Consider the following 25,571-nt stretch of genomic DNA (forward strand, 5'->3'; position numbering starts at 1 on the left):
TATCATGACCAGAGGAAAAAACTCAGATGCATAAATCATGTCTTTTATTTACTCCCCAGTGATTAACTCCAATCCTCAGGTGTTCTATTAGCAATAATGATGTGAAATCTTAGACTAGCCTTTGGAAAAGAGGCCATGTGTGTTAGATCCTAATAAAAGAAAACAAACAAATGTTGCTAACTGAATTGTTTGGAGGAATCACAAACTACTTCTTTTCTCTCTTTATTGCCATTCGATAAAAAAGAAAAAACTATTAACTACCTTTGGGGCTTCATAAATGCAATTGTCACCATAGTAACCAAAAGGCCAAATATCCACTGGTAGCCAAGAAAGTTGCATGAAATGGTTTGCATTAAGAAAGCAATTTTAATCTTGACATTGTTAAACTTAGAGAAAAACTCTTATTTGAAACATGAAAGAGGAGGTTATCAGCCCTGAAGTGCCGTTGTCACTTTTTGCTAAATAACTGTCTGGGAAGGGTACCCATTGCTCTAGAGGCTGACTTCTGAAGTTAAATCAGATCATTAGTCTCATGATGGTGCCTAAGAAATTTCATAGGGTGTCTTCCTAGGTAGTAATAGTGAGTGGGCTCTTAATGGCATTTTCACAGTATCCATCTGCAAATGATAAAAAAATAATAATTGGATATCAGGTGTCTTGATTTTTCATTTAATTTCTGTCTTACTAACTAGAGTATAAGGCTCACAAGGGCAGGAACTATTGCTATTTCACTCATCATATTATCTCTAGCACTATCACAGTTCAAGAAGTATATGTTGAATAACTGTCTGAATTTATGTTTGTGAGATAATGTACAATGAATCTTAGAATCATCTTACCGGCATGTTCCTAGTATCATAAGATTAGGTCACACTGAACATGGAAACAACTGCCTGCTTTTACCACTGACCAAAGGTAAGACCAAATGAAGGAATGAGTGACAGTTATCTCCCAAGTCTGTTCTTTCTGTGTCTCCAGAGTGTATGAAAAAGAAAAGAAAGAGAAGACAGAGGAGGAAGAGGGGAGAAAGAAGTTTAGAAGAATAAAATTACTGATCATAAGAACTATGGGACTGGGTTTCCTCAGCCCTTGTTCCAGTTAGAATCAGCCAATGATTCTAACTGTAATGAGCAAATTCATCATATTTTGGTTCTTATAAACAGTGCCAACCTGTTTACTAAATGTATGAAATCTGGTAATATCAGTTGTCTCACAATCAGAATCAATGCTAAGGTAATTAAAAAAAAAACCTGCTAGGAAAAGATATAGCAGAAATTAAGAGATTCTTAAGAGCAACACTTATGTCCTAAGTGGATTTACATTTGTTCCCCTTGGTCAAAGACTGGGACTTTGGTATAATATAGTAGGCTGGATCTCCTGATTTTTACCCCTCTTCATTTTTCGAAACGAGCATAAGTGTTGCTAGACAATCGTGGTGCTATCAGCATCAGGTAATCTCTGGCCAGGGCCTCTGTGGATGTAGCATGTATGATATATAATAGAAGCAGGGTAAGATCATGGTTTAGAACCTGGGTACTGGTGGCAATGCTGGGTTCAAAACTGTCCTCTCCTTACTCAAATTTTGGAAGCAATTTACTAATTTATCCCAAGCCCTTTTTTCTCATTGGTAAAATGAATATAATAATAAATATAATAATAGTTCCTAACTCTTGGAGTTAGTGATATAATTAAATGAGATCACCTGTATTAAGCACTTAGCAAAGTGGCCCGTAGTGAGCTCTCAATATACATTAGAATTCTTTCTTTTTTTCTTTTCTTTTCTTTTCTTTTTTTTTTTTTTTTTTTTTGAGATGGAGTTTCACTCTTGTTGCCCAGGCTGGAGTGCAATGGCGCGATCTCGGCTCACCGCAACCTGCACCTCCCGGATTCAGGCAATTCTCCTGCCTTAGCCTCCTGAGTAGCTGGGATTACAGGCACGCACCACCATGCCCAGCTAATTTTTTGTATTTTTATTAGAGACGGGGTTTCACCATGTTGACCAGGATGGTCTCGATCTCTTGACTTCGTGATCCACCCGCCTCCGCCTCCGAAAGTGCTGAGATTACAGGCTTGAGCCACCGTGCCCGGCCCCACATTAGTACTCTTTCTATAAAAAATCTTATTATAAATTGTTGAGTCATTTAAAATGACTTAAACACAACATGGTTATAGTTGCTAGGAACCTGCTTAGTTCAGACTTTAAGTATTTTTAGAAGAAAATCTTTACTGTGGTCAAAGAACATGTTATAGTGCTACTTCTTGTTTCATCACATGAATACAATTTCTGTGCTCTGCTGCAATAGACTGACCTCTTTGTCTGCCTACTCTGCCTGCCTGGGATATGTGAACTATGCCAAGACTTCTTACCTATGAATACTTCCTCACACTGCTCCCTTACATTTCTCTCCCACAACATATTTGAGACTGTTATCATAATACTTACAGATATTTTCCTCTCTTTCTTCCCTTTCAACAAGAATTCTTAATTGTGCAGACTCAGGATTGAGAGTGACTGACATGCCTAAACACACACACATGCATTCACGACAATAATTCATGCAGTCTTTTCCAAAGCATGAAGGGCCTAAGCCTTCTTGTAAATATAAGATGGATCAAAAAATTTTTGAAGGTTCAAATAGTAATCTCATTCATTTTATAAATTTTTCGGAGACAAAAGGAAGTATTATGTGGGGTTTTCTTTTATCCTATTGGGTGGGCAGCTGGTCATTGAAAAGCCATTCATTGCTTAGTCCTGACACTGCCTCTCCCCATTGGGTCTCTCTAAGAGTCACATGCTCTGGGCTTCCTTGAAAAGAATCTTCTGAGGCCTCAGCATCTTATCTGAATCTCCTGAATCCCACTTAGAACTGTGTTGAGCTCTCACCCATCACGATGAGCAACAAATTCCTGGGCACCTGGAAACTTGTCTCTAGTGAGCACTTTGATGATTACATGAAAGCTCTGGGTAAGAAATGCTCTTTTTTGTTCTGAAAAGTCTGTTTTTAAGAAAACTACATGACATTTTCATCTAACACCTTTAACAGGAGACTGGGGAAGTTTGCACAGCCTGCAGTACAATCCTCTTTTAGGATTAATCTCTTGTTGTGTCATTCAGATAATTTATTTGCATTTTATTTGTGGTAATTTTTATAGACTTTAACTTAAATGAGAGAGCTACTTAAATGCATGGAACTCCCACTGATTTCAAGGGCAATTTCATACCAAGAAATGCACTATTTTTGACATGCAAAATTTTGGTTGCAGACCCAAAGAAAAGAAAGCTTAAAAGCATGGTCAAACTCTTTTCTGGCTTTTCTGAGAGCTAAGTTTATAGCAACTAAATTGTTCATAAAATAAAGAATTGAATATATTGCGGATCCTAGAAAACCTCAATTTAAAATTTTAATTTTGAGCTAACCTAACAGGTTTTTCTCTCTACCTTGAGGTTGTCCTTTATTACACAATCATGTAGATACAGAGAGTTTGAAAAACAAAAATGCTTCCTAAAATATTATGTTGATAGCCTAGGGAAGTTATCGAGAGAAAAAGAACTGGAGGTGTGGCAGTGAATTCAAACTCAATTTCACTAACATCAGACGTTCCTGGAGTTGGAAGAATGAATGGAGATGAAAATCCTAGTTATTAGTTACAACAACTTTATTTGATATGATTTCTATAGTATGTCCCATCAGTATAACACAATAGATATAAAGAGTTTTGAGGAATCTTCAGAACTATATAAATATAACAAAGAGTGATGCCAGTGACCTAAGGTTGCTGCACTTGCCAAAGTGTCTACTGCTTTACTTAGCTGTTCAGAAAGCTTGTATAAAACGTTCTGTTTTAGGTAAAACAAGCAAAGTAATGTCATTATTGCCTGGAACACTATGAGAACTTATGGGCATAAATTCATACTGGGAGATGTGTTAGATTTAAAGACTTCACTTTACAGCTGAGGAAGAAGCCAAATAAGAGAAAGTCTCAGTGAAGGATTCTCTAATTTCGTTGTTTTCCAATTTTAGTGTGCAAAAGGATATTTTGGGATTTGGTAAATATAAATTCTCAGGCTCTGTCCCAGAAATTATGATTTAACTTGAAAAACATCATCCTAAAATAACAAAAGATTAATTGGAATTTGAAGAAAGAATATAGGGTATAGTTTATTGGCTATAACGCTTAACTTCTTCTTTAGTATATAAAAGTTTGGGATCTTTTTAACTGGAAAAAGTACGTCCAAGCATTGAGATATCCTGGGAAACTAGTTTTTCTTTCATATATTTTTTTATTTGACATTTTTCCTTTTCCATGTATTTTATAGTCTTAGTGATAATAGTAATAAACTTAAGAGTTTTATTTTTGAAGAAGAGAAGTTTTGTTTTAAAACTATTTTATTCATTTATAATAGTATAGATCTCAAAGGTAGATGGTTAGTTTTTTTCTACCAGGTAGATAAAGAAGCTACAAAATTTCAGAAGTGAGAGTCTATCAAAAATATGAGGGGAATACTTCTCCACATCTATAATATAGTATTGAGAGAAAATATCACGGGACAATATGTATATGCTATAGTCCCATTTTAAAAAAATCTATAGCATTTGAATGTACAAATTAAAATCTCTATAATGATTTATGCAAATCTATAATTAGTAATTTTCAATGAGGAGTAGGATTGGTTTTAATAAAAATGGATGGCATGCATTATTTCAGCTGGAAACTTTTACTCTTGAAAATCTGCAGACATTACTTCTGTAAAAACAAAACTTAAAATGTGTGGGTTCTGGGCATGTATTTCCATTGGGAGTGAAACATGGGAGGAGATCCCTAGTAATAAGTGATACTACCTGCTATCAACACAACTGGGGCACCACCCAGCATAGGATGTGGCCACCACAGTCTCTTTGGGTATGCCGTCTTGGGCAACATAATTCTAACACTATCTTAATTTTCAGGTGTGGGGTTAGCCACAAGAAAACTGGGAAATTTGGCGAAACCCAGTGTGATCATCAGCAAGAAAGGAGATATTATAACTATACGAACTGAAAGTACCTTTAAAAATACAGAGATCTCCTTCAAGCTAGGCCAGGAATTTGAAGAAACCACAGCTGACAATAGAAAGGCCAAGGTAATCTCTAATGTTTCTCTTCAAAGTTGGCCCAGTGGGCTGCTTGAGAAAGAGGAATATTCTTGCTAGTGTTTAAAAGGGTAGACTCTATTCTGACGAAAAGGGGTGTACCTCCTGAGACATCTGTTATGAAAATGATTCAGTACTGAATGAACTTCTTTGATCAACAAATCTCAGGCAAGTCAATTGCACGACCTTTTCTTTGCAGAGCATCATAACCCTGGAGAGAGGATCACTGAATCAAGTGCAGAGATGGGATGGCAAAGAGACAACCATAAAAAGAAAGCTGGTGAATGGGAAAATGGTAGTGGTAAGAGTATTTTCACTTCTAAATACAGAAATAATGCTATATAAACAACTTGATTATACTATTTTCAAAGTACTCTTTGTTCTATGGAATGTAGATGAATAAAAATGACTAAGAATAAAGTAAGAGTTAACATTTAAATGATATTTAAACTATTACAGGCTCCTCTTCAAGTATTGATCCAAGATTTTGAAATAAAAAAGCCCATTTGTTATTTTAGAAATAAAAATACCTGAAAATGGTAGCAAAATTAAAGAAAGTTTAGGTAAATCTTACTAGTTTGGACTCAGAAGAAAATGAGTCTAAATTTTAAAAGCAAAATACAGTCTGCAAGGCTCATTTGTAGACTATTTGCAGATATCCAACCATTTTGCATTCAAGAGGCCATAGTAACTTAGAGTAAACCATATCAATAAAGCAAGCTGAGCTCATTGGAGACTTCTGTTGGCAGATGAGAATAATGACAAAGGTTGTATGTGATGACCTTCGATGATTTTTTTTTTTAGGGTTAAGGCTTTATGTTCACTAATTAACACATACATTGAATGTAAATAGATTCATGTACTTTCAAATGTTTCTTTAGTACAGTAGTTCTTAGCCCTTGCTGCACAACAGGTTTACATGGGAAGTAAATACTAATATGGGGGCCCCCAAACAGATAATTGAATGTAAACCTCCTGGCAGAGGAAGAGCCATTACTATGTTTAAATGTTCCCCAAGTAACACAAATATGTAGACAGTTTTGAAAAGCACTGCCTTAGTAGATTTAAATGCAAGTGAATTATACATAAAAACTCGCCACTTACAAAAATTCCTTTACAGTAACAAATCGACTTTTAAATTGTTTCTTCTGTTTCAATTCTGAATTAATTCTGAATATTAATAATTCTAAATTACTGGAGACTGACATACTGATATTTTGTTATTTCTAAATTAATCTTATGAGTTTATTTTGAATTTCTATTTTTATTATAAACTTTTGGTTCTCTGGTTTGAACTTGAGATATTCAATTAACCTCTCTCTTTTTTAAGGAATGTAAAATGAAGGGTGTGGTGTGCACCAGAATCTATGAGAAGGTCTGAAAAATTATTTCCTCACTGAAGTGGTTTTTGATCATTTAATAATGGAAATCAATTACTTCTACTGGCAAAACCTGAATACACTGAAACATTTGTTTTTGCTTTTGTCTTTATATATCAGATAGGCAAAGACCTAAACTGAGAATTAATCTATAATTCAATGTTATTTAAAGATTTTTAATGTGCATGCATGTCATTACTACATTAAAGCATATATATTGACCAGACCGGAACAGTTGATGATGTCATTTAATTAACTATAAAATTCTAACCTATGTTGTACTTTGTATACTTTAAATGAAAGTAAAAAGGATGTTATATGTTCGGAAAAGGAAATCAAAGTATTGATCAGGGTAGCAAACTCAAATGCTGACAGGGGTCAGGAGAGTTATGGGGAAGGAGCATCAGAAATCAGGCAAGTTAGGAAAATGGGCTATTTTGAAGTAAAGAATTGTAGTCTCAGCTAAAAGGGATAGCCGCTACTCCAGCCAACTTTTGCAAATTAAAGGATATTTTATAGATAGTTAAATGCACATATATTAAGGGTAGAGTTCAATCCGCTGTGACAAATGTATGCATCCATATAACTTACATCCCAATCAAGATACAAAACATTTTCTTAATCCTAGTACGTTTCCTTCTGCTTCTTCCCAATCAGTGTCGTCTTCTGTTCCACCCCTACCGAAAGCAAGTAGTGGTTTGCTTTCTATCACATAGATTCATTTTGCCTTTTCATATAAAGGAAATTATACGTCATGTATTCTTTTTTGTTTGCTTTTTTAAAACCCAGCATAATGTTTCTGAGATTCCTCCATATTGCTGCATGCAGCTGTAGTTTGTTTCTCTTTATTTCCAAGTATTATTCCATGGTATGAATATAGCACAGTTTTTCCATTCTATTATTAAGATAATGCTATTTCTAATTTTTGGCTGCTATGAATAAAGCTGCTACAAACATTTTTGTACAAGACTTTTTGTAAACTTAGGAGTCCCTTTATTTTGAATAAATAACTAGTCATATAGGCATAGGTGCAGTAATATTTGACAGGCAAGAATGGGGACCATTGCATTGTGCCCAAGTATAATAAAAGTATTTCAGATGTATTATATGATTGAGCAAATGAGAAAACATGTTGATGTGGATGGGAGTCAGGATGTTCACTGTGGAAAAAGGAACATACAAATATGAAATGAGGGAAGGCAAGAAAGAACCATGTGGGAATGGAATAGAAGTGATATAAATTCATAATTTCTAAACCATGTATATATACATGTATATGTATTATGATTGCATATACATGCACTTGATAATAGACATGTATTTATGTGTGTATGTGTGTGTAGACACATGCATTTATTTTCTAGTTCTATCTGCCAAAAGGTCTTAGACACAAAAACACCTCAGCAGAAATGAATATACCTAACACTCAGATCTTCATGTCTAAAATAATTTGCCACTAAAAGGAACCAGGGCTACTTGGAGAAATGGCTGATTCCAAAGGAAAAGCAAGGTAGAAAAAATATGAGCCTGAAATATCTTGTTATGCCAAAAAGTAATGTTCAAAAAAAAAATTGAGGTGCATTGCCAAAACATAGAGCCAGCTTGAAGGGGCTCCCATTGGCCAAACTTGAGCCAATTTGAGAGCAAAATAATTGAAAAAAATAATAAATTTTAAACCAATGGGAAAAAACAGAAATCCATGAATCCATACTGATATAATAGATGACAGATAGAAGATGATAGATAGATAGATAGATAGATAGATAGATAGATAGATAAATGATAACATTTCTTCTTTACAATAGAATGTCATGGGCCAGCTGGTCAATGTGAGTGGAAGGAGTTCTGGAAGTGGAAAACCATCATTTCTCAACCATCACAGTAAATACGGCTCAGGCAAGAATTATCAATGAATGCTAAAGCTAGGGGAAAATTTTGATTAGAAGCAGGATATTAGGATACTAATCTGGGCTTAAAGTATCTCCTCACAGATTGCTTGTTAGTTTCTGGGGAAAGAATAGTGACTATGCAATGGGAAAAAAAGGACAACCTCTTGACTGGGTTATCAAAATTAACCTCACCAATAAAGGGTGATGTTCAACATGTGCCTTCAAATGTGACATGAGAAGGAAACAATATCACTTATGGAGTATTCTGACCAGAAATCCATATCTGAATCTAATCATAAGAAAACATCAGGCAAACTCCCGATGAAGAGTGTTTTTTTAGAAAAAAAAAAAATACAGGGTGTTTTCACTGAATTCTTTAAAAGTATCAATGTCCTAGAAGACGAAGAGTTGTAGAAATGTTTCAGATTAAATTACACTAAAACATCTGACAACTAAATATAAGAAGTGATACTAGACTCAATCCTGTATTAGAGGTAAATAAATGCTCCAAAGAACAATTGACCATATATATTCAATTGCTAAATTGGAATATATATGGTCAATCAGATAAGAAGCATCCTTTAATTAAGTAAAAAAAAATCCCTATTCTTGGAAAATATACAAAGTATTTTTAGGTATGGGCCATATTGTAGGCAATCTTCTCTCAAAAATTCAGAAACATATATTTATGTGCATTTGTGTGTATGATAGTACACACATACATACATAAAGAGGGAAAACAATAAAGCAAATGAGGTTAACAATAGAGTAATCTGATACACATACTTAGAGAGAGAAAGAGCAATTGATAAAGCAAATGAAGCAAAATTTAACAACAGAGTAATCTGAGGAAAGGGTATATGTGTTTTCTTTGAAATAATCTGATTCTTGCAACTTTTTCTGTAAGTTGGAATTTATTTCCAAACATGATCAAAAAATAAAAAACCTAAACTTGGCAACTTCTTCTCTTTTTCAGCCTAGAAATGTCTGTGTTAAGTGGTTTTCTGTTTATTGCTGTTATTTGTTGTTATTGCTGTTTTGTCTCCAGGCTTCAACTCCAGAGTTTAAAAACTGTGCAGCTATTTTTGGACATTTATAATAATACATTATATAATGTATTCCTCAATAAATATAATTTCTCTACTATACAAAAATTATGAGTGCTTTTTATTTTTATAACAGAAAATGTCAAACTACACTGATAGGAAAGAAGACTAAATAATCATTTCAGCAAACCGTATAATTATTAGATTTGGAAAAGATTTTAAAACAACCATAAGAGAGGGAAAAATAAAACCAAACTTGATGTTTTAGTAAATTTGGACTGCTGTTACAGCAAAATGAAATAAACTGAATAGCTAATAAACAACAGAAATCTGTTTCTCACAGTTCTGGAGTCTGGGAAGTCCAAGATCAAGGTGTGGCAGATTCAGTGTCTACTGAGGACTGGTTTCCTGGTCCATAGATGGCATGTTCTGGCTTCATCCTCACTTGTTAGAAGGGGAAAATGAGATTTCTTTGACTTCTTTTATAAGGACCCTAGTCCCATTCATGAGGGCTCTACTCTCATTACCTAATCACCTTCCTAAAGGTCCTATCTCTTAATACCATCGACTTGGGAGTTAGGATTTTAGCATATAAATTTAGGAATATACAAACATTCAGACCATAGCACTTAGTTCTGTAACATTCAAAAATAGAATCAGAATATAATTTTCCTTCTCTAATTCTTTTTGAATATAACACGGTTGTTAAAAACACAGTTAGAGGCAGGACTAGCTTGCAGCTCCTGCTCCGATGGACACAGCAGTGGATAGACTTTTGGTTCAAAAACTACTAAAGGACATACCAGGAAAGTGGAGAGAATCCACAGACCCTTTGAAGGAACTGAATCACCACTACAGGCTCCCTGAGATGCCAAAACACTGTGAGTTAGATTGCTTTCTCAATGGCATGGCTCATGGTCTGGGGCAAATTTTCAGCCCTGGTCACAGACCAATATCCCTGATGAATATTTATGCAAAAATCCTTAACAAAATACTGGGGAGCCAAATCCAACAGCATATCAAAAAGCTAATCCACTATGATCAAGTGGATTTCATACCAAGAATGCAGGGCTAGTTTAACATATGTAAGTCAATAAATGTGACGTCTCACATAAAATTAAAAACAAAAATTACCTGATTATCTTAATAGACCCAGAAAAAGCATTTGACAAAATCCAGCATTCTTTCATGATAAAACTCTCAGCAAATCTGGCATACAAAGGACATACCTTAAGGTAATAAAAGCCATCTATGAGAAACTCACAGTCAACATTATACTGAGTGGGGAAACACTGAAAGCATTTCTCCCTGAGTACTGGAATAAGGTAAAGATCCCTCTTTTACCACTTCTATTCAACATAGTACTGGAAGTCCTAGCTAGATCAATAAGACAAGAGAAAGAAATAAAGGACATCCAAATCGGGAAAGAGGAAGTCAAACGGTCACTGTTTGCTGATGATATGATTGCATACTTCGAAAACCCTAAAGACTCATCCAAAATGATCCTAGAACTGTTAAATTAATTCAGCAAAGTTTCAGGATATAAAACTAAAGTACAAAAATCAGTAGCCTTGCTGTACACCAACCGCAACCAATTTGAGAATCAAATCAAGAACTCAACCCCTTTAACAATAGCTGCAAAATAAATAAAACACTTGGGAATATACCTAACCAAGGACATGAAAGACATCTACAAAGAAAAGTATAAAACACTGCTGAAAGAAATCATAGATAACACACAAAAAATGGAAACACATCCCATGCTCATGGATGGATATAATCAATACTGTGAAAATGACCATACTGACAAAAGCAATCTACAAATTCAATGCAATTTGCATCAAAATACCATCATCATTCTTCACAGAACTAGAAAAAACAATAATAAAATTCATGTGAAACCAAAAATGAGCCCACACAGGGAAAACAAGACTAAGCAAAAAGAAAATAACTAGAGACATCACATTACCCAACTTCAAACTATGTTATAAGGCAATAGTCACAAAAACAACATGGTACTGGCATAAAAATGGGCACATAGTAAATGGAACATAATAGAGAACCCAGAAATAAAACCAAGTACTTACACCCAACTGATTTTCAACAAAGTGAACAAAAAACCTGAAGTGAAGAAAGGACACCCTATTCAACCAATGGTGCTGAGACAATCGGAAAGTCATATGTAAAAGAATGAAACTGGGTCCTCATATCTCACCTTATGTAAAAATCAACTTAACAGGGATAAAAGACTTAAAAATCTCAGACTAGAAACCATAAAGATTCTAGAAGATAACATTGGAAAACCCTTCTGGACATTTGCTTAGGCAGACTTTATGACCAAGAACTCAAAAGCAAATGCAACAAAAACAAAGATAAATAGATGAGACTTAATGAAACAAAAAAGCCTCTGCACAGAAAAAGAAGTAATCAGCAGAGTTAACAGACAACCCACAGAGTGGAAGAAAATCTTCACAATCTATATATCTGACAAAAAAACTAATGTCCAGAAGCTACAAAGAACTCAAACAAATCAGCAAGAAAAAAACAAACAATCCAATCAAAAAGTGAGCTAAGGATAGGAATAGACAATCCTAAAAAAAAAAGATATACAAATGGCTGACAAGCATATGGAAAAATGTTCAATATCACTAGTGATCAGGGAAATCCAAATCAAAACCACAATGTGACCACCTCATTCCTGCAACAACAGCAGCCCTTGAATCCTAGCTCTTCCATAAGAATGACCATAATCAAAAAAATAAAAAAAATTAATAGATGTTGGCATGATCGCAGTGAAAAGGGAATACTTTTACATTGTTGGTGGGAATGTAAACTAGTACAACCACTATGGAAAACAGTGTGGAGATTCCTTAAAGAACTAAAAGTAGATCTGCCATTAGATTTAGCAATCCTACTATTATGTTTAAGTTTAACTTACAAGTTTAATATAAGTTAACTTATACCTGGAACCAACTTATAACTTATACCCAAATGCTCATTGATAATAGACTGGACAAGGAATATGTGGCATGTATACACCTTGGAATACTATGCAGCCATAAAAAAGGATGAGTTCATGTCCTTTGAAGGGACATGGATAAATCTGGAAACCATCATTCTCAGCAAACTGACACAAGAACAGAGAACCAAACACTGCATGTTTTCACTCAAAAGTGGGTATTGATCAATGAGAACACATGGACACAGGGAGGGGAACATCACACACTGGGGTCTCTTGGGGGGTGGAGGATTAGGAAATGAATAGCAGTGAGTGGGGAGATTGAGGAGGGATAACATTAGGAGAAATACCTAATGTAGATGATGAGGGGATGGATGCAGCAAACCAGCATGGCAACAATCCTGCATGATGGGCACATGTACCCCAGAACTTAAAGTATAATAATAATAATGATAACAATGGTACTTCTGCTTAGCTTTTAGGATGATTTTCTCTAGTCCAAGTTGTAACTCCCTAAGCATAGCTGCACATTAGAATCCCCTGGATATTTATAAACATACAAATACCAAGATTGCACCCCAAACTCACTGAATTACAAATCATGGGTGATGGGCGAGACCCAGGCACCAATATTGTTAAAAGATAAACTTAGGCACACAAAAATTTGAAAGCATTTATTTGAGCCAACAGTGATTCATAAATCAGGCAGTCCCAAACCAGAAGTGGTGTGGGCTCTAATCAGGTAGGAATCAGGGAAAACTTTTATAAGGTGATTCTAGAAGTAAGACAGAAAATATTTAATTGGTTAAAGTAGAACATCCCTAGTTGGAGATTAGTTGGCAGTTTCTTATTAATAAAATTTCTAGTTAGAGGTTAGTGTGTGGTTTTGTGGTTTCCGATTGGTAGATTCTCTAGTTAGATGCTAGTTTGCAGTTCTGATTGGATAAGCTTAAGTTTCATTTTACTGTTTACACCAAATTGTGTTTTGGTTTGCTTAGGTAGGAACCCAAAGTACTCAGCCTAATAACCTCCTAATTACTTTCTTTGACACTATTTTTCTTAACCTCCCAGGTGATTACAACCTGTGGTGTTTAAGCACCGCTGTGCCAAAGTCTTCCTTAGTTAGAAATAGAATAGTCTATTGGGTTGCTATTTATTAAAATGGAATGAAATGTTATCAAAGTCAGGAGTACCAAGGGTTTCCAATGTGATATTAGATAATAGTAAATAGTAAAAATACCACCTTAAAAGCAATTTAGATGTACTCAAGTGCTTTGTTAAGGAAGCAACTGTTTATGGCTTATCTTTGTTATTTCCACTGGAAGCAACACAATTGGCCATTACTCATGACAAAGCATATGGAAAAGTGACGGTTTAAAAATAGCAAAGTGTGGATCAAGGAAAACAGAGCTGTAAAATAATGATACACCTTTGCAAAATATAAATCCTTTTTCAGCAGAATTTTAAAAGGACAAATTACTCAAACAAATGAGTATGGAGCTAATTATTTAAATGGCATTTCCCACATTTCGCTATCTACCTAAAAACATCAAAGATGGCATGCAAAGTTTTCAGGACCCAGTTATCTGGGTTGGAATTTTGGCACTCTTTTTGGAGCATAAGATCCGCCCTGTAGCTAACTGCTGTGCAAATGTTTTAATTGGCCTGGTGGTACAGAGTGAATTTCTCAGTAGCACCAAAGGATTGATGCTTCTACCAGGAAGGGGTTTTGAAAACTCCATCTGTGACAAGGCTGTTTTCCATCCATTAAGAAAAGTAAATAAATTTCTTTGGGCAGTATGGCCATTTACACGATGTTGATTCTTCCTAACCATGAACATGGAATGTTTCTCCATCTGTTTGTGTCCTCTCTTATTTCGTTGAGCAGTGCTTGTGAGGGGAAGGAAGGCAGCAAATCACACTGCCATGTGTGTGCCTATGCAACAATCTTGCATGTTCTTCACGTGTACCCCAATACCTAAAATGCAATAAAAAAAAGTAAAAAAAAGAAAAGTAAATAATATGATTCCTTTGTTGGAATTTAAGGTAGACATAAATTTTTTGCACAACTTGGCATTTGGCATTATAGTACTATTATTCTTGATCTTCTGTAATTATATTTTTCCAGATAATTAGTGCATCATTAATGCATACAAATTGTATTAAATAAATGTAAGTAGAATAGTGTAAATTGATGATAGTACAGTTTGGGGATTTTCAAAATAAATCACCAGTAGTCTTTTATTTCTTAATGTAATTTGGCAACTGGGGAACACTTACCCTTAAAACCAGCATGAATTTAGATACTTATTGAAATCTATCTTGCATTATGCCTCATTTTATTCATTTCAGTCTCATCTTCCTCAGATAGATTGTATGCTGTCGAAGGTGGGACACAGCTACCTAAACTGCTTTGTTTCCAGGAAAGTCTAGGTCACAGCAAGTGTTAATGAAATATAAGGCTGACATGAGGAGGTGCATGGCATTTATTGCTTATTCCACATATTAGAGATGCCAGAATACTGAAAGTATAGTGGGAAAACAAAGATTTGAACCTTGGCTTTGCCCCTCATTACCTGGGTGGCATTAAGTTACAAACTCTAACTTGCAATTTCCTAATTTGTACAATGGACCATAATGGACCTAATTTGTACAATGGGCCACACAGTTGATATGAAAGAAAAACATATGATGCTTGTGAAAGCACTTTGTAATGTGTAAGGTGTTATCCATGCATAAAATATTGTTATTATTATGCCTGTATTTCTAAGCACACACAAATACAAACTTTTATATTCAGTATGAATTTTTATTTTGAGTGGCTTTCTTGTATCAGTGCTCCAAATAATGACTACATAGAGAGCCTTTTCTGTTTATCAGGCTCCTGAATTGGTTGTTAAAAAAAAAAAACAGAGTAAATAAAATTAAATACATTACACACCTTTGATTTGTTCTAACTAATAAAGGGAAACGGATTAGGTAAGATTCTGTTAAATCAAGTTTTATTCAGCATCTGAAATCACAGATTAGGACTCTAGTTCTATTACCCTCTCACCCTTCCTACTGGCCGGGTGACCTCACGCAGCTCATTCCATCATTGCATAGCTCCAGCTTCTCCATCTTTAAAGGAGGGGCTAATCTGGATGATCTGCAAAATCCCAGTTAGTATAGATTTCATACTGTTGTATCTAATATAATTGGCTATTTGATATTGAATTAACATTATTTTGTTTGTGAACTTTTCTGTTTAACAGCTGTCTGCTTTCCAACACTTCCAGAAGTTCTATGTGAACAGAGATAAGCATTTTACATATTTTCCTTTCACACCCCACCTTGTTTCCCATCCCATAGATCCCTCATCACTCTTCAAGAGACAAAAATTCCATTTCTGACGTCTCTGACCTGCATGGAAGGAGATACATTTAATAATTCTCTTCACTTTGCTAGCACTGCGATATAACAATTTACTTAAGCCTCTAATATTAGAATGAGAGTTTGATTGAAAAAATACAAATTTTTTAATTTAAAAACTTTTCAGCCTACAGTGTTAGATTTATAAAAGAGTCTTTGTAAATGTTTGCTGAATACAGAAATGCGTGAATGAGTACCAGTTCACCAATTCTGACCGTGGTATCCTGTACACAGAGGACCCATCCATGCTGAGTTGGAAAACAAACAGATGGATAAACTTCCCAAAGGTTAGTCAAGGTAAATTTCTTTCCTTGGAATTTCACAGACAAAGGGGAACAATGAAAGGCCGTTATAGTATGCTGTCATATCTAATTTTCCCCTTCTTTCCTTTTGAAATAGTTAGGCCTGGAATGTTAAAGTATAAACAGGAAATCCCTCGGCTTCTCTGTTTCTCTGGTAAGTCACATGCATAGCCCAGAGATTGTAGCTAAAATAATTCCACAGGAAAGCCAGGGATTTTCTTATTTAAAAATCATGAAAGACAGATGAATGAATGAGTCTATGAAATAGTAGTATGATTAAGATTTATTTCTGCTTGAACAAAATAGATTACAGCAGTTCTGAGACCATTTCCAGTTGCATGCTCTGTATTTATTTTGCATAGGATTCATGTTGGTTTTAGATTTTTGCAATGTTCACGTGAGTGTAAAAACATTTGGGTGTGGAGAACACAGGGAATCATCAGAAAAGCACAGAAGAAAACTCCTTTGGTTCTCTATGTTTTTGTGAACTGTCTTTATAGCTCATTGAATCCCAGAATTCCCGTCGGGTTCATCAGAAATCCACACAGCCTTCCTGTTGATTTATATCCATTTTGCAGATTCAGCTGGTAGAAATGTGAGATCACTTTTAGACTATTCTACAGTCAGCAAATGTCCAAATTAAAGCACATTTGCTTGCTTTCAACCAAAATGATTCAGTCATCAGCATGGTAGTGGGTGAGAAATGAGGGAAAATATTTGGAATAACTCTCAGGTAGAAACTGAAATAACTCCCAGGTGAATAAAAAGGAATGTAAATCTAGCCTGATGAAAGGTTCTCCTCCCTGGAGAAAGTAGGAAGAAGGCAATACCATCAAATATTAAACTAGAGCTATCACTATTTGTGGCATTACTCCAGAAAGTAAAATTATGGTTCAGTGCCACAAGAACACTAATGCTGCGATCGTGCTGAACCCCTATAAACTTCAACAGAGATGGCTCCAGGTCTAAGAGGCTGAAGAAGAGACCCACAGCCAGCAAACAAGACATAGGGTTTATTGAGGACTTACATTAAGGGGCAGGAACTGCCCCCATTTCTAAAAAGCATGCAGTTTATACAGATCAGGTGCATCTGCATTCTCGGGATATGCATAAGTGAAGCTATCGCTCTCAGGTGCATCTGCCAGACACTCCATCCCATCATTCCTCTGAATGATCCTCACTTTCCTCTCACTTCATTCTTCTGCAGTTTCCCTGGGGCCAAGTATGCAGAGGAGCATTGCAATCAGATGCAAAAGCACCCTTTGCCCATAGAGTTTCTCCATCGCTCCTAAGTCAGAGGCCACTGGGGCTGCTTGAGACACTGGCTCTCCTATCAAGGGGCTCACGTTGGGTACCCATGCACCATACCATTGGTTGGGTGTTGACTATAAGATGGCTCTTTCATGCCAGCAGTGAAAAGCTCATTGTCGGGACCTCACCAATGTTCAACATAGCATGCTTCTCCACTGCTTCCCAGAGGATGCACTGCAATTCCTCCAAAGTCTGCCATAGCAAAGGAGGTGTGGGGACATCCCCCTCACTTGGATAGGCTGCCTTGTAACCCACAGCTACCCAGCTGAGGAAGGGGATGGCCCAATCCTCATTTTCAGCTCTGCAGAGATGCTGCCTCAGGGCTGAGAGGTCTATGATAGATGCCATTTTACTAATCTCAAATCTGGAGAGTACACTACCCTCTGCCCCCATGTCCCACAGATGGAGACGCCACCCCACGATCAACTCCCTCCTCCACTGCCTGAACCCATTTCTTAGCTCCAACAGCTCCACAGCAATGTATAATCTTTTAGGACGGGGCAAGTTTTGCTTGTCTACTTCCTGTGGGTGTGGCCAGCCTGCCTCCATTCCAGTAGTGACCATGGTTGAGCAGAGAGGACAAGAACCTCTACAGGCTCCTCCCAGTCCTCATTCTCCTCCCCAGTAGAGCCCTCTATTGGGTCCCAGGACTTAGAGTCCCAGGATGATTAAGTCATCGTAGCCCTATCTTGTTGGCATGGGAGTACGTGACCCTTCAAACAGGCTACCCAACAAGCCAGTGTCTCCATTTTGCCATCCTATTCCTTCAGGAAGGACAGTAATGTCTCCAATGTTACAGCCTGAACTAATCTGGCACCTCTATCTTGTCAAAGCTCACCTTATAACTGACGAACTCTTGCCTGCACTGTGAGCTCGGCCTCAGCTTGGAGCACAGTCAGGAATGGCCAGTCAACTCGGCATCCGACCTTCGCTCAGGTAGATCTGTCCCCTGCCACAGCTTTTCCAGACTCCAGTATTTTCAGGGTGTCCCCATACTCACATGGTGAGCCCCATCCATCAGGGATAGTGGCTATCAAGCCCCATATTAAAGTGAATAGCCAGCCCTATTTCCCCCCAGAGATTACCCTTTCCCTTATCCCATTATCTCTGTACTCTTGGGGTTTTCTTCACTTACTGCCTGGCTCACCAATTGTCCTGAGAAATCCCTATAGACTTCAGCAGGGATGGCACCATGTCCAGGAGGCCAAAGAAGAGAGCCAGTGAGTGAAACATAGAGATGGTCCAGTGGCAGTGGGTTTGACAGGAGAACCACTCTCGCTTGTAAAAAGGCTGCAGTTAATACGGATCAGGTGCATCTGTATTCTTGGGGCATACTTAAATTATTGCTATCAGGTGGATCTGCCATACCCCCCACCCACTTTCTTGATCCCAATAAATATAGTGGGAAAAAAACATTACTTCTACTACACAGTAATTGTTAAAAATAATTAACATCCATTCTGTGGATTGTACCTTCATTTTGTTGATTTTGTCTTTTGCTGTGCAGAGCTTTTTAATTTGATGTAATTTAATTTGTCCACTTTTGCTTTAGTTGCCTGTGCCTGTGTGATATTGCTGAGGAAGTCTTTGCCCACTCCAGTGTCCTCAAGAGCTTCCCCAAAGTTTTATTTTACTAGTTTCACAGTTTGAGGTTTTAGATTTCAGTCTTTAATAAATTTTTATTAGATTTTGGGTATGCAGTGAGGGTTAGGGGTCTACTTTCATTCTGCTGCATATATATATCCAGTTTTCTTAGCACAATTTCTTAAAGAGACTGTGCTTTGCCCAATGTATATGCTTGGGACATTTGTCAAAAATGAGTTCATTCTAGATGTATGGATTTATTTCTAGGTTCTCTATTCTGATCCACTAATCTATGTGTCTGTTTTTATGCCTGTACCATGCTGTTTTGTCACTATAGCTTCATAGTATAATTTTAAGTCGGGTAATGTGATTCCTCCAGTTTGGCTCTTTTTGCTTAGGATAGCTTTGGCTATTCCAATTCTTTTATCATTCCATGTAAATTTCAGAATTTTTTTTTTCTATTTCTGTGAAGGATATCATTGGTATTTGGATAGAAATTGCATTAAACCTGTAGATTGCTTTGGGTAGTATGAACATTTTAACAATATTTATTCTTTCAATACAGGAAAATATAGTATCCTTCTATTTTTTTATATTCTCTTCAATTTCTTGCATCAGTGTTTTATAGTTTTTATTGTAGAGGTCTTTCATGTTTGTGTTAATTTCTAGATATTTTATTTCTAGGTGATTTTAAGTGGAATTACTTTCTTGATTTCTTTTCCAGATTGTTCCCAGTTGGCATACAGAAATGCCACTAATTTTTGTATGTTGATCTTGTATCCTGAAACTTTACTGAGTTTGTTTATTCCGTTCTAATAGTTTTCTGGTGAGGACTTTAGGTTTTTCAAAATATAAGATTATAGTGTCTTCAAACAAGGATAATTTGGCTTCCTCCTTTCCAATTTGGATGCCTTTTATTTCTTTTTCTTGTCTGATTGCTCTAAATGAAACCCCCATTACTATGTTTGAATAGCAGTGGTGTCAATGGACATCCTTGCCATATTCCGGATCTTACAGGAAAGGCTTTCAGATTTTCCCCATTTAGTATGACACTAGTTGTGACTCTGTTGTATATGGGTTTTCTTATGTTGAGGTATGTTCCTTCTATATCCAGGGTTTTTTTTTTCAGGGTTTTTATTATGAAGGGATGTTGAATGTTATCAGATGTTTTGCAGCATCAATTGAAATGATTATATAGTTTATGCCCTTCATTCTGTTGATGTGTCATATTGATTGTGTTGCCTATGTTGAACCATCCTTTCATCTCAGGGATAAATCCCACTTATGATGAATGATCTTTTTAATGTGTTGTTGAATTTTATTTGCTAGTATTTCGTTGAGGATTTTTGCATCAATATTTATTAGCCATATTGGTTGGCCTATGCCTTTTTTATTTTTGTTTTTGGATGTGTCTTTTTCTGGCTTTGGTATCAGGGTAATATTGGACTTTTAGAATTAATTTGAAAGTGTTTCCTCCTCCTCCTCTAATTGTCAAAATGGTTTGAGTAGGATTAGTTGCTTTTTTTGTTGTTGTTTAGTTGTTTTTAATGTTTGAAAGAATTCAGCAGTGAAGCCCCTGAGGCCCAGATTTATCTTTTTATTTTGGCTTCTATCTTATAACTTATTATCGGTCTGCTCAGGTTTTGGATTTCTTTATGGTTCAGTCTTGGTAGGTTGTATGTACCTAAGACATTCTCCATTTCTTCTAGGTTTTCCAATTTTTATTGTCACATAGTTACTTATAGCAGCCATTAATAATCCTTTGAATTTCTGCAGTATCAGTTGTAATGTCTTTTTTTTTTAAATCTCCAATTTTATTTATTTGGGTCTTCTATCATTTTTTCTCAGTTGGCCTGACTAAAGGTTTGGCAATTTTGTTTAACTTTTCAAAAAACCAAATTTTTGTTTCATTGACATTTTGTATTGTTTTAGTCATTTCAAATTCATTTATTTCTGCTTTGATCTTTATTATTTCCTTTCGTCTACTAATTATGGTTTTGATTTGCTCTTGCTTTTCTAGTTCTCTAGGACGCATTATTAGGTTGTTTATTTGAAGTTTTTCTTCTTTTTTATATATACTTATAGCTATAACCTCTTCTCTTAGTACTGCTTTTGCCGTATCCCATAGGTTTTGGTACATTGTGTTTCCATTTTCATTTGTTTCAATAAAATTTTCAATTTTCATCCTAATTTCTTTATTGACTCACTGGTCATTCAGGAGTATATTGTTTGATTTCCATGTATTTATGTAGTTTTCAAAATTTCTCATTGTCGATTTCTAGCTTTATTCTATCATTGTGGCTGAGAAGATGCTTGATATTAATTCTATTTTTTAAATGTTTTGAGACTTATTTTGTGACCTAACACATGGCCTATCCTTGAGAATGATCCATGTGCTGAGGAAGAATGTGTATTCTGCAGCCATTGGATGCAATTGGATGCAGTGTTCTGTAAATATCCATTAGTTCCACTTGGTTTATAGTGCAGATTATGTCTGATGTGTCTTCGTTAATTTTCTCTTTAGATGATCTATCCAATGCTGAAAGTGAAGTGTTGAGGTCTCCAGCTATTATTGTAGTGGGGCCTCTCTCTCTCTCTAATTCTAATATTATTTTCTTTAAATATCTGGGTGTTCCAGTGTTAGGTGCATATAAAAATTTACAATTGTTATATCCTCTTACCAAATTGACCCCCTTTACTGTTATATAGTGAACTTTATCCTTTCTTACAGTTTTTGTCTTAAAGTCTATTTTTTCTGGTATAACTATAGCTATTCCTGGTTTTTTGGGTACTCTTTGCATAAACAAACAAGCAAACAAAAAGAAAACTAACTCCACACCTTAACTTCATCTGTCTACTTGTTAACCTCTTGTTGTTCCTATTTATATCTTACTGTACTATGTCTTGCAAAGCTGTTGTAGTTATTATTTTTGGTTTGTTCATTGTTTAGTCTCTCTACTTAAGAGTAGTTTACACATCACACTTAAGATTAGTTTACACGCTGCATACTTGCTTTTACTAGTGAGTTTTGTACCTTCAGATGATTTCTTATTGCTCATTGACATTTTTTTCTTTCTGATTAAAGTACTGCCTTTGGAATTTGTAGTATGACAGGTCTGATGTTAACAAAATCCTGGAAATTTGTTTGTCTTTTTTTTTTTCCTTCATGTTTGAAGGATATTTTCACCAGACATGCTATTCTAGGGTGTAAACTGAAAAGTCTGCTGCCAGACGTATCACAGGCCCATTGTATGTTATTTATTTTCTCTTGCTTCATTTAGGATCCTTTCTTTATCCTTGACCTTTGGAAGTTTGATTATTAAACACCTTGAGGTAGTCTTCTATGAGTTAAATCTGCTTATTGTTCTATAACCTTGTTTTATATTTGGATTTTGATATCTTTCTCTAGGTTTGGGCAGTTATCTGCTATTATTACTTTAAATAAACTTAATGCCCCACCTCTTTCTCTACCTCCTCTTTAAGGCCAATAACTCTTGAATTTGCCCCCTTTGAGGCTATTTTCTAGATCCATGCTTTATTGATTTTTTATTCTTTTTTCTTTTGTTTCTTCTGACTGTGTATTTTCAAATAGCCTGTCTTCAAACTCACAAATAATTCTTCCTTCTGCTTGAGCAATTCTACTATTAAAAGACTCAAATGCATTCTTCAGCATATCAATTGCATTTTTCAGCTCCAGAATTTCTTCTTGATTCTTTATAATTATTTTAATCTCTTTGCTAAATTTAACTGATAGAATTCTGAATATCTTCTCTATGTTACCTTGAATTTAGTCGAGTTTCCTCAAAATAGCTACTTTGAATTCTCTGTCTGAAAGGTCACATATCTCTGGTTCTTCAGAATTGTTCCCCAATGTCTTATTAAGTTCATTTTGTGAGATCATGTTTTCCTGGATGGTCTTGATACTTGTGGATGTTTGCCTGTGTAGGTGTTGAAGATTTAGGTATTTACTGTAGTCATTGCAGTCTTGGCTTGTTTTACTTATCTTTCTTGAGGTGGTTTTCCAGATATTTGAAAGAACTTGGAATTATGATCTAAGTTGTATCTGCATTAAGGGGTACCCCAAGCCCAGTAACACTGCAGTTGTTGCAGACTAGAGATAGCATCTTGACATCTTAAACAGGATCTGGAAGAATGCTCTGGATTACCAGACAGAGACTCTTGTTCGTTTCCCTTAATTTCTCTCAAACAAAGAGTTTCTGTCTTTGCTCTGATTACATGGAGCTGGAGGTGGTGTGACATAACTTCCCCTTTGGCCACTACCACAGGACTATGCTGGGTCAGACCAGAAGCTAGCACAGCACTGAGTCTCACCCAAGAGCTGCTGTAACCACTCCCTTGCTACCACCTAAGTTTGCTGAAGGTCCTGGGTCTCTACAATTAGCAGGTGGTAAAACCAGCCAGGTCTGTGTCCTTCTTTTTGAGACAATGAGTTCCACTAGTCCCTGGGCAGGTCCGGAGGTGTGATGAAGCCAGGGACTGGAGTCAAAAGCCTTAGAAGTTTGCTTGGTGTTCTATTGCACAGTGATTGAGCTGGCATTCACACCACAAACACGCCGTGCTTCCTACTGTTTTCTTCCATTTCCAAAGGCAGGGAGCCTTGCCCTATGGCCTTTACCACTATGGGACCCCAAGGAGTACAGCCAGACTACCACCAGTGTTTCCTTAAGGCCTAAGGTCTCTTCAGTCAGCTTATGATAAATGCTGCCTGACCTGGGACCCACTCTTCAGGATGGTGGGCTTCCTTCTGGCCCAGGGAAGATTCATAAATGCTAAGAGACAAAGTTTGGAATCAAGGACTTTAAGGGCCCACTTAGTTCTCTACCCCTCTGTGGCTGAGCTGGTACATAAGGTGTAAGACAAAAGCCCCTTTACTTTTCCCTCTGCTTTTCCCAAGAAGAAAGAGTCTCCCCATAGCCTCCATAGCTGGGAATGTGCTGAGTCTCACCTGCAGCCATCCAGATAGTCTCAGAGTCTCACCCAAGACCCACAACATACTACCTAGGTATCTCTGCTGACTATTCAGAGACCAAGGCCTCTTCTTAGCAGGTAATGAACATGCCAGGGCTAGGTCCTTCCCCTGAAAGCAGCAGGTTGCCACTGGCACAAGGTGTGTCTAGAAATGTAATTTTGGAGTTAGGGCCTGGAAGGAGAGTTTCATGACTCTGGTTGGTGCCCTATCTTGCTGAGGCCGAGCTGATATCCAGGATCCTGTAGGCATGCTTTATTGTTTTTATTTTTTTTCTTTTGTTTCTTCTCCTGTGTATTTTCAAATAGCCTGTTCAACCTCACAAATTCTTTCTTCTGCTTGATCAGTTCTGCTACTAAAAGACCCTAGTGCATTCTTCAGTATGTCAGTTGACTTTTTCAGCTTCAGAATTCCTGCTTGAGTCTCTTAAATTATTTTTAATGTCTTCATTACATTTATGTGATAGAATCTGAATTCCTTTTCTGTGTTACCTTTAATTTAATTGAGTTTCCTCAAAACAGCTATTTTGAATTCTGTCTGAAAGGTCAACATATCTGTTTTTGCAAGACAAAGTTCTCCCCACTCTTCCCTCTCCTCTCCTCAAGCAGAAGGAAGGGATCCCTTTTGGAGCTGCAAGCTGTGCTGCATAGGGTTAGGTGAGGTACGGTGCCAGCACTCCCCTATCCACCACAACTGGTGTCTCAGTAGGTCACATATCCTCACATATCCTTTGGCTTTGAGCCCAGTTCTGCAGTAGGACTTGCCTAGGAGTTGCAGTCTTTATGGCCTAGATGGTTTTTCAAGTTTATTTAGAGCCCCAAAGCCTTTTAGCCTACAATAGAAATGCTTGTGGGAACTCAAGTTTCAATTGCTGGGTTGGGCAATTTCCCTCCGGTTAGGGCTCTGCTAAATGCTCTGTATACAGGTGTCAGCTGAGTTCATCCATTTTGCTTTCTGCTATAACAAGGCAGCACTGAGTTCAACGCAATGTTTCACAGTTGCTGTGCTATCTCTCTCCCATCACTCAGATTCTCTCTGCACATACTGCCATTGCTGGGGGATATTCCTACCTCTTCAGTGCCTCTGTCAGTGAGATGAAGTTAAAACAGGCACTACGTGTGCTCAACTGATGTTTTGGTTCTTATGAAAGGTTTGTGTGTGTATGTATGTGTGTGTGTGTGTGTGTGTGTGTGTGTGTGTATGTGTGTGTAGATAGTTGTTAAATTGATGTCCTTTTGTGGGGGGGATGATTGGTGAAGCCATTTATCTATTCTGTCATATTGCTTCACTTCTTCCTCTTAGTAAGCTTTGTACGCTGCTATATGAAAAACACTATATTAAAAATTTCAAAGATAATTACATTGTTTGACCAGCGTTCTCTTTTACAAACTTAGCATAAGAAAACATGCAAATGTGTACCAGTTAGGGAAATCAAATAAATACCAGAATTTTTAAAATTTTGACTCCATTTGTATAATGAAATATTATGCAGCAATTTAAAATAATTACAGGTCCATATTTACTGACATGGAAACATGACCTCAACATATTACTAAGTGAAGAAAGAGTAAA

General features: G+C 36.4%; 1 protein-coding gene across 1 annotated transcript; it reads left to right on the plus strand.

Annotated features, from left to right (window-relative positions):
• Positions 1-2,830: 2,830 nt before the first annotated feature.
• Positions 2,831-6,742, plus strand: PMP2 (peripheral myelin protein 2). The gene is made up of 4 exons (XM_003940179.4): positions 2,831-2,965; positions 4,950-5,122; positions 5,331-5,432; positions 6,462-6,742. Exons 1-4 carry the CDS (start codon positions 2,893-2,895, stop codon positions 6,510-6,512), a joined length of 399 nt encoding a protein of 132 aa, XP_003940228.1. The 5' UTR covers positions 2,831-2,892; the 3' UTR covers positions 6,513-6,742.
• Positions 6,743-25,571: the final 18,829 nt, after the last annotated feature.

The sequence above is a fragment of the Saimiri boliviensis genome, chromosome 15 (assembly GCF_048565385.1).
Source record: "Saimiri boliviensis isolate mSaiBol1 chromosome 15, mSaiBol1.pri, whole genome shotgun sequence".
Lineage (NCBI taxonomy): Eukaryota > Metazoa > Chordata > Mammalia > Primates > Cebidae > Saimiri > Saimiri boliviensis.